The sequence below is a fragment of the Diachasmimorpha longicaudata genome, chromosome 3 (genome assembly GCF_034640455.1).
Source record: "Diachasmimorpha longicaudata isolate KC_UGA_2023 chromosome 3, iyDiaLong2, whole genome shotgun sequence".
NCBI lineage: Eukaryota > Metazoa > Arthropoda > Insecta > Hymenoptera > Braconidae > Diachasmimorpha > Diachasmimorpha longicaudata.
In genome coordinates, this window is record NC_087227.1 from 7,836,292 (window position 1) to 7,850,732 (window position 14,441).

General features: G+C 41.5%; 6 protein-coding genes across 9 annotated transcripts in view; 4 read left to right on the forward strand and 2 right to left on the reverse strand.

Annotated features, from left to right (window-relative positions):
- Window positions 1-4,816, forward strand: part of LOC135160290 (uncharacterized) — a 179,503-nt gene extending 174,687 nt beyond the window's left edge. For 2 of the 3 annotated variants that reach the window (XM_064116688.1, XM_064116689.1), the window contains exon 3: window positions 88-4,816. In XM_064116688.1, coding sequence (XP_063972758.1) covers window positions 2,342-3,529 — 1,188 coding nt within the window. In that variant the 5' untranslated portion in view covers window positions 88-2,341 and the 3' untranslated portion in view covers window positions 3,530-4,816. The remainder of the gene's footprint in view (window positions 1-87) is intronic. The other variant, XM_064116693.1, reaches the window with a different exon arrangement.
- A 407-nt stretch (window positions 4,817-5,223) lies between these two features.
- LOC135160335 (uncharacterized) lies at window positions 5,224-6,314 on the forward strand. Its single transcript, XM_064116770.1, has 4 exons — window positions 5,224-5,442; window positions 5,538-5,687; window positions 5,794-5,964; window positions 6,040-6,314. The coding sequence occupies exons 1-4, from the start codon at window positions 5,335-5,337 to the stop codon at window positions 6,217-6,219; spliced, it is 609 nt and encodes a 202-aa protein (XP_063972840.1). The 5' UTR covers window positions 5,224-5,334; the 3' UTR covers window positions 6,220-6,314.
- Window positions 6,315-6,450: 136 nt separating this feature from the next.
- Window positions 6,451-7,479, forward strand: LOC135160336 (uncharacterized). Its single transcript, XM_064116772.1, has 4 exons — window positions 6,451-6,602; window positions 6,713-6,868; window positions 6,954-7,118; window positions 7,199-7,479. The coding sequence occupies exons 1-4, from the start codon at window positions 6,498-6,500 to the stop codon at window positions 7,361-7,363; spliced, it is 591 nt and encodes a 196-aa protein (XP_063972842.1). The 5' UTR covers window positions 6,451-6,497; the 3' UTR covers window positions 7,364-7,479.
- Window positions 7,480-8,180: 701 nt separating this feature from the next.
- On the forward strand, window positions 8,181-9,618 carry LOC135160337 (uncharacterized). Its single transcript, XM_064116773.1, has 4 exons — window positions 8,181-8,330; window positions 8,403-8,558; window positions 8,952-9,110; window positions 9,210-9,618. The coding sequence occupies exons 1-4, from the start codon at window positions 8,277-8,279 to the stop codon at window positions 9,366-9,368; spliced, it is 528 nt and encodes a 175-aa protein (XP_063972843.1). The 5' UTR covers window positions 8,181-8,276; the 3' UTR covers window positions 9,369-9,618.
- A 1,077-nt stretch (window positions 9,619-10,695) lies between these two features.
- Window positions 10,696-12,635, reverse strand: LOC135160334 (tetraspanin-7-like). Its single transcript, XM_064116769.1, has 5 exons — window positions 12,301-12,635; window positions 12,014-12,202; window positions 11,480-11,650; window positions 11,273-11,404; window positions 10,696-11,162 (listed from the first exon to the last, which is right to left on the reverse strand). The coding sequence occupies exons 1-5, from the start codon at window positions 12,376-12,378 to the stop codon at window positions 11,007-11,009; spliced, it is 726 nt and encodes a 241-aa protein (XP_063972839.1). The 5' UTR covers window positions 12,379-12,635; the 3' UTR covers window positions 10,696-11,006.
- A 279-nt stretch (window positions 12,636-12,914) lies between these two features.
- Window positions 12,915-14,294, reverse strand: LOC135160332 (uncharacterized). Of its 2 annotated transcripts, XM_064116767.1 has the most exons (2): window positions 13,476-14,294; window positions 12,915-13,407 (listed from the first exon to the last, which is right to left on the reverse strand). In XM_064116767.1, exons 1-2 carry the CDS (start codon window positions 14,205-14,207, stop codon window positions 13,354-13,356), a joined length of 786 nt encoding a protein of 261 aa, XP_063972837.1. In that variant the 5' UTR covers window positions 14,208-14,294; the 3' UTR covers window positions 12,915-13,353. The 2 variants fall into 2 exon arrangements, with proteins under 2 accessions (XP_063972837.1, XP_063972836.1); XM_064116766.1 differs by having other exon boundaries at window positions 12,915-14,294.
- Window positions 14,295-14,441: the final 147 nt, after the last annotated feature.

The window sequence follows — 14,441 nt, forward strand, 5'->3', positions numbered from 1 at the left end:
GCGCTTTGGAATAAAATAATCTATTTAGTTGAACCCCTTCGCAAAGGGTAGAGAATAATATAATTAATATAATATTTTTCATTCCAGGAAAAAAAAACCTCAATACCGAATAACGAGAACAGAGAGATGAAATACAGGCAGTTGCATCCCCACCTTTCCACTCGAAGAAGCTGAATGCAGTGAAAGGGTGGAGGGAGAATGGGGATTGGGAGTGAGTGAGAGAGTGAAATGCGAGCAATTCCCCTCTCACGAGTTTATAGCAGTCATGTACAAAGTGAGACGGAACGAGACACTGCATTAGTGTGGTACGTTGACTGGTTATGTGATGGTACACACCGAGACTGAAATCCCGCGGCGTTTGTGGCAGTAGGAGAACTACGAAACGGGGTGTGTAGGCACCCCTAACGGATACCAGGGCTCCGCCCGTCATATTCCAAGAGGGCCAATCCAGCGTCGAGGCTTTATTAGATCCATAAATCCATCATATCCATCTAGACGGCATTCGACGAGGCTTTTCCCATTGGTCCAGGCCAGTACAGCTGTGTAGCCCTCTTTCTTTACCCTTCAATTTTGCAAGAGTCAATGATGAAAGTAGAGGCTTGTCCAGTTTGAAGGCGAGTGAAAAAAAAAATCGTCTTGATGAATTTCTCCAGCCGCATTGCGGATTCTTCCACCATTGCATTATTTAAATTGTCTGCGAGTAACTTTTTGAATAAAAAAAAAGTTTCCATGACACGACTGTCATTCCTCAGATTGATGAACTCCCCAATTTGTTTCCCCAGCAATGATGGTGCAGATACTGAGTACTGTGCTACCCAATATCAGCCCTTAAAACTTTTTATGGAATGAGGGCAACGAACATGACAACGAAAATATGATTCCAATGGCGTAGGGTCATCGTAAAATCTCCAAGAAAAGAGAAAATAACTGAAAACTTGGAATGTCCACTCAAATATGTACAAAAGGGGGAGAAAATCGCTGAGGAGAGCTTTCGCTGCGCGCGCACTCTCTACCCCCAAGTCGTCTTACCGAAGTGCCGTAACTACTAGCGCACATCGGAGACCACTGTCCACTCTGTAAAATGCCATCTCTCTCCCCCATTATATCAAGCCCAACTTCTTTCAAATAATTTCCTTCAACTTCTTGGAAACATTATCAATTGCCGATAGGTTCATTCCTGGGGGAATAAATGACCGATGTCCAAGGAGGTATAAAGTGAATACATAGACAAACTTTTTTCCCACAAATACAGATGTGGGGGGATGAAGGCAGTGGCCAAGTATATACGGGAGAGAAAGGGACGAGGACCATCGGGTTCTTGACGGACACGAGGATCAATATCCTCCAATACCATACTCCTCTTCTCCACGCTTTTTTTTTTCCAGCACTATATATACAACGGGAAAACCCATTCCCACCGCCAATAAAACGCCATACCTATGTGTATTGTACTATACGGCGATTCTTTTTCCCTCCACCCAGCGGCTTCCTATTGGCCGTAAAACACTGGCCGGCTGAAAGGTTGAATTTTATCGCGAGAAGAGAAATATCGATGTAAAGGCAAGGGGGAAGAGAACTTGAAAAATAAAATAAAATAGAAAAAGACGGTGTGGGAAGAAAAAAAAAGGACAAGTTTTTGTGAGAAAGAAGGCAAAGTAGAGAATGGGTAGATATATAGATTGTTGAGAAAATAGTATGGTTCAACTATTGGAGTTGGTGTTGAAAATACGCGTACAATCTAACTTCGGGTGAAGACGTGCTGCAGGGATGTACAACTGAGCTATCTTGCTTTGAAAATAATTCAGAGACTGGAGAAACGAGGACGATTGAATACTGAATGGCCCTCGGACGCTTTTCAATACCTTTCGGCCAACTCTACACGTACAAGCATCAACCCAAGTCTATAGCTGAAGCGTGCCTACTTCTTGAAACTGTTGGAAATACAGTGCTCAAGGATCGAGGTAACATGTTGCTTGAGAGGAGCGGATATACCGAGGATCGAGTGACACAGGGTCGAAAGTCAGCCACGCAAGTGACGATTGGAGTGTCGGCGAGAGAGAAAGAGAGAGAGAGCTTTCGGAACTTGTTCAATACCAGCCACCATGAGCACTTGGGGACCAGCTCGACGATCTACTTGTTCCAGAGGACATCAGACGGCTGCACATTGACGAGAGTTGGGCTCTGACGAATCGCTGAAAAGCTGACAATCCCGTCATTCTAAATTCCCAATATCATCAGGGCATCCCAGAGGACCAAGAAATCCACTGAAAAATCCCCAGGGCACGCACCAGAGGCGTTACCAATTCCATAATTCGCACTTGCGTAGGTGTAAACCCGTCATATGAATACTACAAACTCCCCCGCCATTGGACGACATAATCCTCCAATCATAATGCCTCAAGATATATCCATTCTATATAATATGATATTATCATATCGCGCTCGAGTTATTATTGGTCGGTCTTGCTATGCCCTACCCTCATCTACCTCCTACTCCTTATCCTTTCGCGCTCTCCCCCGCTCCCATTCTTCGGAGTCAACGGATACGGCGCTGCTCTTGCCTGTACTTCACCTCCCTTTCCCTCCCTCCTGCAGCGAATTTACCCTTCTCTATCTCGCACACCTCTCATCCAATATCTCCCCTCTCACTCACTGTACCTACCTCCTCGACGCATACGCTACTCGAGTTGGAGACCAACGTAGAGGTGGGGCTCTCGACGCGCCGCATTTTCTCTCTCCCTCTCACCATCTCCTCCGCCTTCCCCTTTTTGGTATATACCAGCTTCACCGAATTATGAGGATCAATACGCGGGAGAGAAGCTTGCAAGACCAGCGCCGACGCTACTCTATCGCCAGTCTCCAACAAGCGCGGACCATCACCTGGATCAGGACATCATTTTTTAAAATCACAACAGCATATGACATATCACATTCACCTCATCCTCCCTCAATCATTGTTTACAAGCATTTTCCCAACAAATTTACAATACAGAGGAGAAGGGAGAGATTTAGATGTACGTATACACACGTGACCAGCATATCATACCTGCAGAATTGGTGTGTGCACAACGTGTATGTTGTATCCAACAAATGGCAACTGTTCCAACAATCGATATCAGCCACCACACGAGCAACTCGTATAACGCTCAACCTCGGTGCCGCACCGACTAAACCCAAGCCAACCCCCTTTTACCTGTATTTCCATCTCCCTCGTATGTTTGAGGGAATCGTGGATGCTCTGTTTCGCTTAGCTGTTCTCTCTGCACTGTCGTCACACCGTACAACCACCACAAACTACCCCAAACCCTCCCAAGCCCAAAGTCCGCGTTTCACTTTGTGTCTACAACGCGCTACCGACAAGAGCCCTAGTAACCATTGTCGCTCAGTTGCATTGACTTTTTTGGGCCACGCAACTTGTTGCATAAAATTAGAAATAAAAAATTCTCACAACGATTCTCCCTGGCATTTGATTTTAATGAGATGTCAGGATCTAATGATTCCCCCCTCCCCCTCCTCCGCCCCTAGATAAGGGCAATTTTATTGTAACATGTTGTCCACAGAGTGACGCCTGAGATCATCAATCATCCCATTATTTTGATTGAGACGTCATCGTGATCCTGAGGAAATGGTCGCCGGAAAATCAACGAAATCCTTGAAACAGAAGTTCGCCTATTGCCCAACGGCAACACGATTTGAACTAAAATAAAAAGGCCAAGTACTAACGTGTGTCCGGACGTCGGAGAGCATTGAAGCGAATGGTTCGCGAATGAACGGATGGACCATGCGGGGCGACGCCCGAGGGCTAAACGAGTGGAGACAATGGGCATGGAGACACGAAGAGGTGAAACTGTCGAGCGTTGGAGAGAGATAAACTGATGGATATGGAGGGGTGAAGAAGGGGAGAGTGACTGCTCACGGGGGTTGGTGAGCATAAAAGAGTGAGAGTGGATGAGTGAGAGAGTGAGACAAACGGCATCGGGTTGGATATAGCACTGGTATTGGTCTGAAATAGCCTCAACTGGACAGCCACGACGACTGGCTGGACCTACCTACTTTTATATCGCCGGGGAAATAATGGGATTCCCATCATGAAGTGGATTTCCCCTGGGAACGCTGGACAACCCGAATAGAAAGTGATCTATGCAAGAATTATATATGTTGTATGATCACCCTTGTTGGACCTAAATGGAACGTTGGTAATGGTCGAAATTTTATTTTTGGATCTGCTGACTTTGTCAGTAATTTCAGAGCCCTAATTATCGGTTCATTAAACACTAAAAAATTGTACATCAATTTATGGAATTGTCTAATGTTAGAAAAAAAATAATATGCAACAATTAATTGTATATGTTGAGCATTTGAAAATATATTGACTATATAGAAACAAATGCAATTTCCCACGTTTTTTTACTGACCGAGTCCACATTTGTGCGCTCATTGGTATCGCATCCACCCTCAACCATTCACTTCTCCAAATGTTGCATGGGATATTCAACGAGCAGACGTCTAACAACCACCAATTATCCCTTAACACCTGTCCATGTTGATCATTCAATGGCATTGAGAATTGCACCGACATTCGAATGTTCTTTAATTAATGTGGGCTTTGAGGAAGGGCTTGAGGGATCCGGAAAGCAATAGGATGCAGGTTCGTGGAAATTGTTGTTTGGGATCGACAATGATTGACATTTCATGTTGTTTCGTTGTGAGAAATTTATAAGCATCGGGACATCTCACGGATTTGGGGGAAGTCCCTCACAGAAAAGTCGGCAAGGGAGCTTCCTCGGGATAAACACCGTTACCGATCGTCGAGAGATTATTGACAACTGATTCAACTTCATGAGATTTTTCTACAATCGATCTTCCCACGAAGGAACGCGCGTACTCATGTACTGTCAATTTTGAAAATGTTTTACTTCATTTAAATTTAAATGGTATAAACTCCAGACATCTGTAGCATACCAGTATAAATGGCCACAGACAGACTCTCTCTCACACACACACACACGAACAGATCTACTTACAGTCAAATAGTATTTAAAGACATGAATTTGCATATTTCAAAGACATTTTTAACAAAAATTGGGAAACCGAAAATCAATAGAATCCCAACATCAACGATAAATAAATAAGAAAATTTCACATTGCAATTAGCGATATGAGCTGATAGGTAAGCGTTCTGATACCGCCAATAATTACCTTTTTATCAAACAACAGGAACGCGCGGAAACAGTCATGCTACCGCAGGTAGATCGGCTCGAGGGTGAATGATATGTGTGAATAATATCCCACCGTGTTACCCTAAACAAATAATAAAACCCAAGAATTACTACAATGGAATACATAGGCATGGGTGATGCCCGTCAGTGTACGAAAATAATTGTTCAACTATGCTTCATCCTTTGTTACCTCAGCGCGAACGCCAATGCCTTGGGCCCAGCAGTAAGTCCTCACACATACCTTCATGGAGCTCACTATAATATCCCCTAAACAATTTTGTCTGCTCAATAAAAATAACTCACTGCATTTCACTTCAGGCTCAAATTCGTTGCGTGACAATTGTGCAATCGAATGCAAACCCCTATCGAATTACTGATGAGAATGCCGTCTTGAAAGGGATGAACCAGTCTACGACAAGCTGGTACCGTAGCATCCGCTGGAACCAAGATGTTGAAAAAGATCTGAAGGTTCGATACATCATAAAATAATTAATTTCCTAATGAATTTAAGCGTTCCTTTAACTAGACGTAAATTAAGAATTGTCTCATCTTTACCCCCATTTACATACTGTAGCTGACATATCGCAGGGAGGAATACCGACATAATGGTCGCGAAGAGTGGTTTGACTTGAAGAACGAGGGTTCAGCTGATCTGTGCAATATGAGAATAGTAACGGAGTCTGGATCCTGGATTCACGTCATTCGAGAAGCTCTCGGAATAGCGGAGGGATGTCCAGTACCAGCGGTAATAAATATTTCATTGATAAATCTCATCAGATTTTTGTCAGAGTTCGATACAATATCGATTTCATACGATCAGGGCCAGGTCAATGTCGATGGAGGCTTCTTCAACGGCGTAAAATGCAGAAGAATTAACTTGGATACCACTGATCAATGGTCATCAAATCCTAAACAAAGACTTTCCCTCCAAGTGAAAGACAGTAATGGTAATGAAGTACTCACAGGAGCACTTGACCTTTTCTCAGATTCCGTTCTTTAAATTTTCATGTTTGTTGATTCACTGAGTGTTCAACTCAATCAAATAAAATGGACCTGTGGTCTCCATGATTAGCACATTTTTAATTATTGCACCCTCAGCATTTGTTGTTAACCGAGTATTTAAGGAATATGCGATAACTTTGAAGGCCTTGGTAGACTATAACGATGGAGTCAACTGTTGATACCGGCAATAATTATGTTGTTATCAAAGTAAAAGACGGAAGGAGGCGATGAAGCCATTTTGCTGTCTCCTAATAGTCTACATAAGGGGTGAGATCGATGCACAGTCATCAGTCTATCAAATTAGTCAGCACAATGTACATCGTACAATTATTCGTCATAATTTGGTACCTCTGCGGAGAGGCTCATGCAGCAAATAAATATGTGAGTTGCCAAATACACTTTCACAAAGTGAAGTATAATGACAATGTAATGATTAGATCTACTCAGCGATTATTTAATGAACAAATAGAAGCTCACCCATTATTGTCTAGACTTCAATGCGCTGCGCAACCATAATCCAAGCAGACTCAGCACCCTACGAATATCGAATTGCTGATGACAACCCACTATTGACAGGTATGAACAAGTCCACAACGGGTTGGTATCGCAGCATTAATTGGAAACAAGATGTCAAATCGGGTTTGAAGGTCATTCATTTATGCTTTTTTGGTTTTTATATTTCTCTACCGACATACTGAGGACAATTTTTTTTATCTATGTATGGAATCATAGCTGTCGTACAAGAGGGATGAATTGAAGGATCCAAATTCATGGTGGTACGAGAGGGCTAAGGGTACGGTTGATCTGTGTGATTTGAGATTAAGAGACGAGGCTGGCTCCTGGGCTTATCTTGTCCGGGATGCCCTTGGAATAGCAGAGGGATGTCCTGTACCAGCGGTGAGGAACAACTCCAACAACTTGTTCACAGCTTTTTCAATAGTATTTAAATTAATTTAATGATAATGTTTTATTGTCAGGGAGACGTGAAAACTGATGGTGGTTTTTTCTCTGGTGGACGATGCAGAGATGTTACATTGGACACCACCGACTCCTGGGGATACAATCGAAAGCACAGGTTGTTCCTCGATGTGACAGATGATGGTGGTAATAAATTACTTGAAGGAGTCCTCGATGTTTTCTAAGAGTTAATTATTTGTAATTTTACGGATTTTACTTATGTATATTTTATGATACATTCTCACACTAGTTCGGGAAGAACTTTTATAGTGAATATATGGTTGTATTTTATTTTTCCTTCAACCTTTGCTGACTTATTGAGTACTTCAATAATACATGAAATTTACATAAACAAATGAACATGCTACAAAGCGTTGTATAATTATGAAAGCAACATTGATCGAATGGTCACATGTGGCTCCGTCAGGGTATATAATGATCGATAATGAGCTCGAGCGATTAGATGAACGCAGGGTTGCGAATGAATTAGTCGAAACCAGGGGTTCGCCAGGGATGACGCCTGATTTTCTGACAAATTTGGACATTTGCAGCGGTAAGTTTCGACTGACAGGCTTATTTTTTTCGAATTTTTCTTGTTCGTTGTCAATTTTATATCACTAGGGCGAGGTTGAGGTGGATGGAGCCTACTTTCGTGCCATTCCATGGACAACAACCCCAGTAGGGGAACTGGGTGCCAACAAACGGCAGCAAATTCGATTGAATTTGTCAGATGGGAATGGTAATCACTTACTTACAGGACAACTCGACTTTGACACGAAAAAATTTGCTGATCCATTACGAAATTTTTTGTCTCATCAAATGAAAAATTAGTCGAAAGAGAAAATATTTGACCTCAGCGAAAATTTAAAAAATTATGCTGCCAAATAAAAAATAGTGATGAAGCGAAAATAACGACATAACTGTCGCAACTGATAATGAAACCTTCGCGTAACAACAATTAGTACTTTTTATCAAATAATAATGCGGAAAATCGCGATGTAATTTCCATGCATTCGAGAAACAGATAATGAACCGTAACTCACAGGAAATATATAAAAGAACGTTCGTCTGGAGGCATCAGAAAATTATATTAATACTATGCACGTCGTCAAACTGCTTCTCATCATTTGCTGCCTCTGGACAAATGTCCTGGTGAGTCCTCAAATATATATCCGTGAAAGTAAACGCAACCGCGCTTGAACAATTGAATGATTATTGTTTCAGGCTGGCCGACGTTGTACAACAATTATGCAAGCTGGCTCGGAACCATATGAATTTAAGATAGTTGATGGCAACCCCATATTGGAAGGATTGGATAAGACCACGACAAGTTGGTATAAAACCATCAATTGGAAACAAGCAATCGACAACAATCTGAAGGTTACTAACATTGTTATCGAATGACGATGAATTACGTTTCGAAAAATCCTAAATTTCCATTAAACAAATGTACTTTACAATTCTACAATCGTAAATTACCTTCCGAATGGCCTGAAATTACAATTAAACGAACGTATGTCACGATTTCACAAGTGCAATTTATGTCTGTCTGTAATCGTAGTTTACAGCAATTATGGACTCACCTAATGAATTTATAAGTTCCAAATTACACAAAACATATACCACCATTTATTTAAACATATTTAACGTTTTTATTTCGACAAAGAACACTAGACATCATCTACACCGAAAGTACCCCCAACTTACATCTGTCAGGTCCTTTTCGACGTATGTTGTCAACGTCCTCTTTTAATTACTATTTCTACGTTGCAGCTGACATACAAAAGAGATGAATTACGAGACAATAGCTGGTGGCATTCGAAGAGTCAGGGTACAGCGGATCTGTGCAATTTCCTAATATCAGGGGAAGCGGGCTCTTGGGCTCACATGGTACGCGAAGCACTAGGATTAGCGGAAGGATGTGGAGTCGAAGTGAGTAATACCTTGTTGACATACATGACAATATCTATTTCTATTTATTTAAAATGTGCCAGAGGCATATTATCTCCCTTATTCATTTCATATCATCAGGGAGAGGTAAAGGTCAACGGAGGTTACTTCTCTGGTGGATTTTGCAGAGATGTCAATTTGGACACCAAGGATGGCTGGAACTCAAAACAAAGACTCCTCCTCGACGTCGAGGACGACAGTGGAACTAAATTACTAACAGGAGTAGTCGATTTGATATGAAAGTCCAATGTTTGTCATTTAATTTTCCAGCTCTGCACTGGTAGAATGGGAAAACGATTTATTTATATCAACCGAGGTTTCTTAACTGTTAATACCCCTATTCGTTAGTTATTAACGCATCCAGGTAGTAGTTAACAGGCCACGTTTGGTACAACTCAATCGTTTAGCCAATTTTCATGTCCCGGTTGAATTATCGCATACGTTTGTTTATATTATAATCAGTTTAGTCGAATAAAATTTAGCTCGCTAATGAAGTCTAGCCTCATTGAAAAAAAAAATTGCATATGGACATATGAACCATGTGGAGCGACTCCCACTGCCTACATAGGTGGATACGATGGACATCGAGGCTACAGGAGATATTGTAAAGGCTCAGGAACAGGGAAGAGTGATTTTACGAAGGGTGAAAAGCGTAAAAAGGAGAGTAGTGATTGAGAGATATTCAGTTGAATGGCATAGGTTGAAGTGCAGCATTGTTACTGGCCTGAAATAGCCAGAACTGAACGGCCCAGACAACGGGCTCGACCTACCTCTACCTACTTTTATATCACCGGGAAAATAATGGGATTCCCATCATGAAGTGGATTTCCCCGGGGAGCGGTGGACATCGGTGCACACGTCAAGAGATCCTACCACCCTACTCCATTCTATTTTTTTTTTCTACTGTTTTTTTATTTTGCACTAACCCATTCTCTTCCGCTCTCTGAAAATCCAAACGCTCAGGTCACATCCACTCACGGCCATTACCATGTCCAAATGCTACATGTGGCATTCAACTGGCTATACGTGACCCTGTACCTAACAAGCGACAATTATCGCTTGTCTCTCTTTCGTGTTAATTGTCCGAGAATTCTGGAAGTTCGCAGAAGGTGAGAGCAATCGTCGAAATTGCAACGAAATTGCGAGATGATGGAAAAATTTTGATTAAAACTACCCCAAATAATGTGCGAAGTTAAAATTATTTTATTATATAATATATATTCAGATAATATACACGGAGATAGTAAAAGCTAATTATCCATAACCATACATATAATGTCTATAGAATATATTAATAATTTATGAAGACACAAATTTTATTCAACAAGAATATAATTCTATCAATATAACAGAATTTTTCGAGCCAATCGAGGTATTCTCGGCCGATAAAAATATTCTTCACGGCTCACGAAGTCCTAAACAAATGGAATTATTCGTAGCATTAAAACAAATGCATTTCTCGTTTTATTCCGTGATAACTAGTCCACGCGAATATTGAAGAAGACCAAGAAGAGAGGAAGATATAAAATTTCAAAACGATAAAAATCGTAATAATGAAAAATCATCATTAGCAAACTCGTGAAGACATTTATATTGGAGGATTGAACTTCAATAAATATTGACATTGCGAGTATGTGGATGAATAACAATAGACATTGATATTGAGAGTCCCGAAGTCCTTCAATTCCTATTACCCTTCAAATCTTATCTTTTCAATGTTGGATACATTTTAATTAATTAGTATGGCGCTTCTCACATCAGAAGAAACGTCAACCCGTACTCAAATCTATCTAGATCACGACTTGGGTCCCTACTCTCCACTCCTCGAGTCACTGTTTCTTCTTTTGTAAGATAATTTTAAGCCCTGCTAGGGCCTTCCTATGCCACCTGCTCATACTTGGCTTTATTAATATTACTCGCAAGACAGCAAGCGAGGAAGACGCCAATTAATGGGAAAAAGGCCACGCCAACGGCACCTCCCGCTACTAGACCAATGTTGGAGTTAATGAAATCAATTACACGATTGTAACAGCCCTGGAATTATATTAATCTCGCATTAGCAAATCGTGATAATTTTAGATCTTCAACTGGAAGTAAATTATGGGAGTAAATTAGGTTTTAATTTAATATTTTCTGGTTTTTACCTCAGTATAAATGTCACTGCGGATAGTAGGGTCGCACAGATCTTCATTGATCTTGCAACAGGACTTGGGAATGTCCTTCGGTGGCTTCAAGTCCACCCAATCGGTGGAAGCTCGGTTACCACAGCAATGAAGCTACTCACGATAAAAAAAACACATGATGAGAAAAAAGAAATATTGTCAGAGTCTTTTGAAATGTGCAATTATTACCGTCCTCTGCATGGTATCAAATCGGCTTTTCGTATTCGTGTCGGTCCCATAGCGAGCGAGACTCTGGTTCAACCCCAGGTCGAAGCCGTCGGTTAGACAATTACGATATGTGTAGATAGAAGCTCCTGCTGCCAACTCCAGGAGAGCAATCACTGCTAAGAAGGCTCCATACTAACAATAACATCTTAGTAATTATTCAAGGATTTTAGTCATACAAATAACTTTGATTGCCTCTTCGACATAATATACAGAAGAAAAACCAAACAAATTAAACAAACAAATAATATGCCCCTTTTCCTGTGATGAGTCGGTAAGAATCAGAATTTTGAGGGCTGAATGGGTCCAAAATAGGGTCTGAAAGCTTTGACTAACAAAAAATGCCCTAGATTTGTTTGACCGAGAAGTACATTTCCATCATCATTAAATTCTCGCCGCAACTCGAGTAATTTGCCCCCAAGGGACAACCCTTCCCAAACTGCTATGAGTTCGAATTAAATTCCCCGATGACGTAGCAAACAGATCAATATCCCTCACCACGTATAGTAATGCTGGATGTCCTTTTGCTGTGCAGCAACAGGCGAGGGTTGCGATGAAGGCAACGAGTGCCCCAAGACATGCCAAGCCCAGAAGAGCAGTTCCACTGCCTTCAGCACTCATGTCAACATAATCGCGCAACTGCATCCGCATCCATATCCCGACAACTAGCATTATCATTCCGCTGCACTGGAAGCCATATTGATAATACGATTATCATAATCAGAAAGTCCATGATATAGTAAAAGCAGAGGAGGGAAATCTCTTCATTAATTGGATGAACTCACCCAAAATACGAAGTTGAATAACATCAGGAGAGTCGTCATGCAAGCCATCGCGGCTATCGTCTCAAATCTCTTTCCCATTATTATATTTGACTATTGATAATGGTATTATTATTCTGATACCACCAGGAAGGCGCAACTACGACTGAAAACTACCCGCGAATAATCGATTTCGCGCACAAATACTAGTGTTGCCTGCGCGGCCCTGGAAATGGGCGCATGCGTTAGTCTAGTCCGGAGTGATGGACAATACGAGATTAATCTAATGAGCATTGTGTTACAGAATAAGACGATGTCCTCGAGAGACTATATCCACAATTTTTTTTCTAATTCACCAATTTGCAGGTAATGATGCAATGATGGAGCTTTCAAACCTATTGTGATGACGTGTGGTTCATTATGTATTCAAAGACATAAACTTTTATCTCGGTATTATCTTGGTAACAAGTAGTTCTAGACAAAAAAGTCAAAAGACATTTTTTGTCGAAAATATTATCAGCTACAAAAAGTGTCTATGATGTTTTCATCTATGAGCATTCGTTGTTGAAACAATGGATAGTTTTTAACCAATTAGTAGACCTCTTCAATAATTTGCGAGTGCAGGGGATTCCCAAGAGTGAAGAGTTTGACATTAATTTTATTATTTTCCAAAAGTGGAATACATTTTTATTATATAATTGCGATTATCTGACGTCGGGTATAGATTCATAATAATGATCGCTTCGAAATACATCGAGATAAATGAACTATTAATTAATGCAATTATAAAAGTGGAAGAGAACGAAAACGAGTTAAAATGCGAGCAGTGACTGGTTTTAGGAACAACATTGTAGACATTTTGTGCAGCTGACAAAATACTCTACAAAAAAGTCTTCTGGTGTTTTTTCCTGTGACCACTTCCGCTCGAGATATCTCGATCGATGACTGCAATAACAAATGTGAAATATCCCACCCTAACATAATTATTTAATTTTCACGACTTGATTATGTGAAGACGCTATAGCAGGATCAATGTAGCTCGGTGTATAAGTCAATAAGACCCCGGGCCAGGATACATTACCGGCCCCACAGACCATCGGCCGTTGGACAACCTTCGGCGATCGTTTCGTCCTGAAACTCAGAATCCTCGTCATGCTCTGCTGAGTTTTCAATTCCAGTGACGATTTACTTCTACTTACAAAGGTCTGAGTCAGGGCATTATTGTTCCGCTGATCCTCTTGATCATCTTCTTGGTGGACGACCTTTCGGCTGAAGTCAGGGCAATTTTTCCCTGTGTCAAGCTTGCTGATATCGACAACAGGCCAGACGTTTCTGTTCTTCTCCACATTCTCTGACGAATATTGGTCCAAACAATCCCAACCAACTTCACCATCGGACATCACGATCATCTGTCGATCAGCGGTGAAACCCCTCGCAGCAACAGAATTATTCACAACTCGCACGTCCCATTCAACTTTCTCATCATCCGAGCACCGATCCCCATCTTCTTTGCACCCGACATGTTCTCCACTTTTGCTTCTCTTGATGTCCCCAATGGTCTTGAAGTAGATACTGTGATCGTATCGGTATGTCTCCAAGCACGTACTATCCAATCTATTGTTAGATTGATAATTAAAGGTCCCACAACAGTTGATTCTCCTTGATTCATCCGGAGATCTCGATTTCATTCTCTCGGAACGTCTGAGAGACTCGAAATCTGTGGATATGTATCGCTCCTCATCGTCTTCCAACACTTCTCCAAAGGTCAGTCGACCCCTCGAGAACTTGTGGGACCTGAGGCGATTGTAACCACGTGCCAGTGCTGCCCATCGCTCTATCCTCTGGAGGAGATACACACTCTCTTCACTCCACCACTCGGACAAGCCTTTTTGGATCTGTACACCTTCTTCAGACATCGTAGTAACTACCATCGTTGGACTGGCTCCTTTTCCTTTTTAAGTTAACTGCAGGAAGGAAGATGCGGTGACCGGTTGGCGATAACGAGTGCAACCGGGAATGGATGAGGATGGTTTTTTATAAGAAAGAAGGTGGAAGCAGCAAAAATGCCAATGCCTTCTAGGGATTCGTGGAGCGAGAGCTGTGACCATGACCCTCAGTGTCGTTTTCTATTATGCAAGATGGTAGGAGAGGGTGTTGTATGAGGA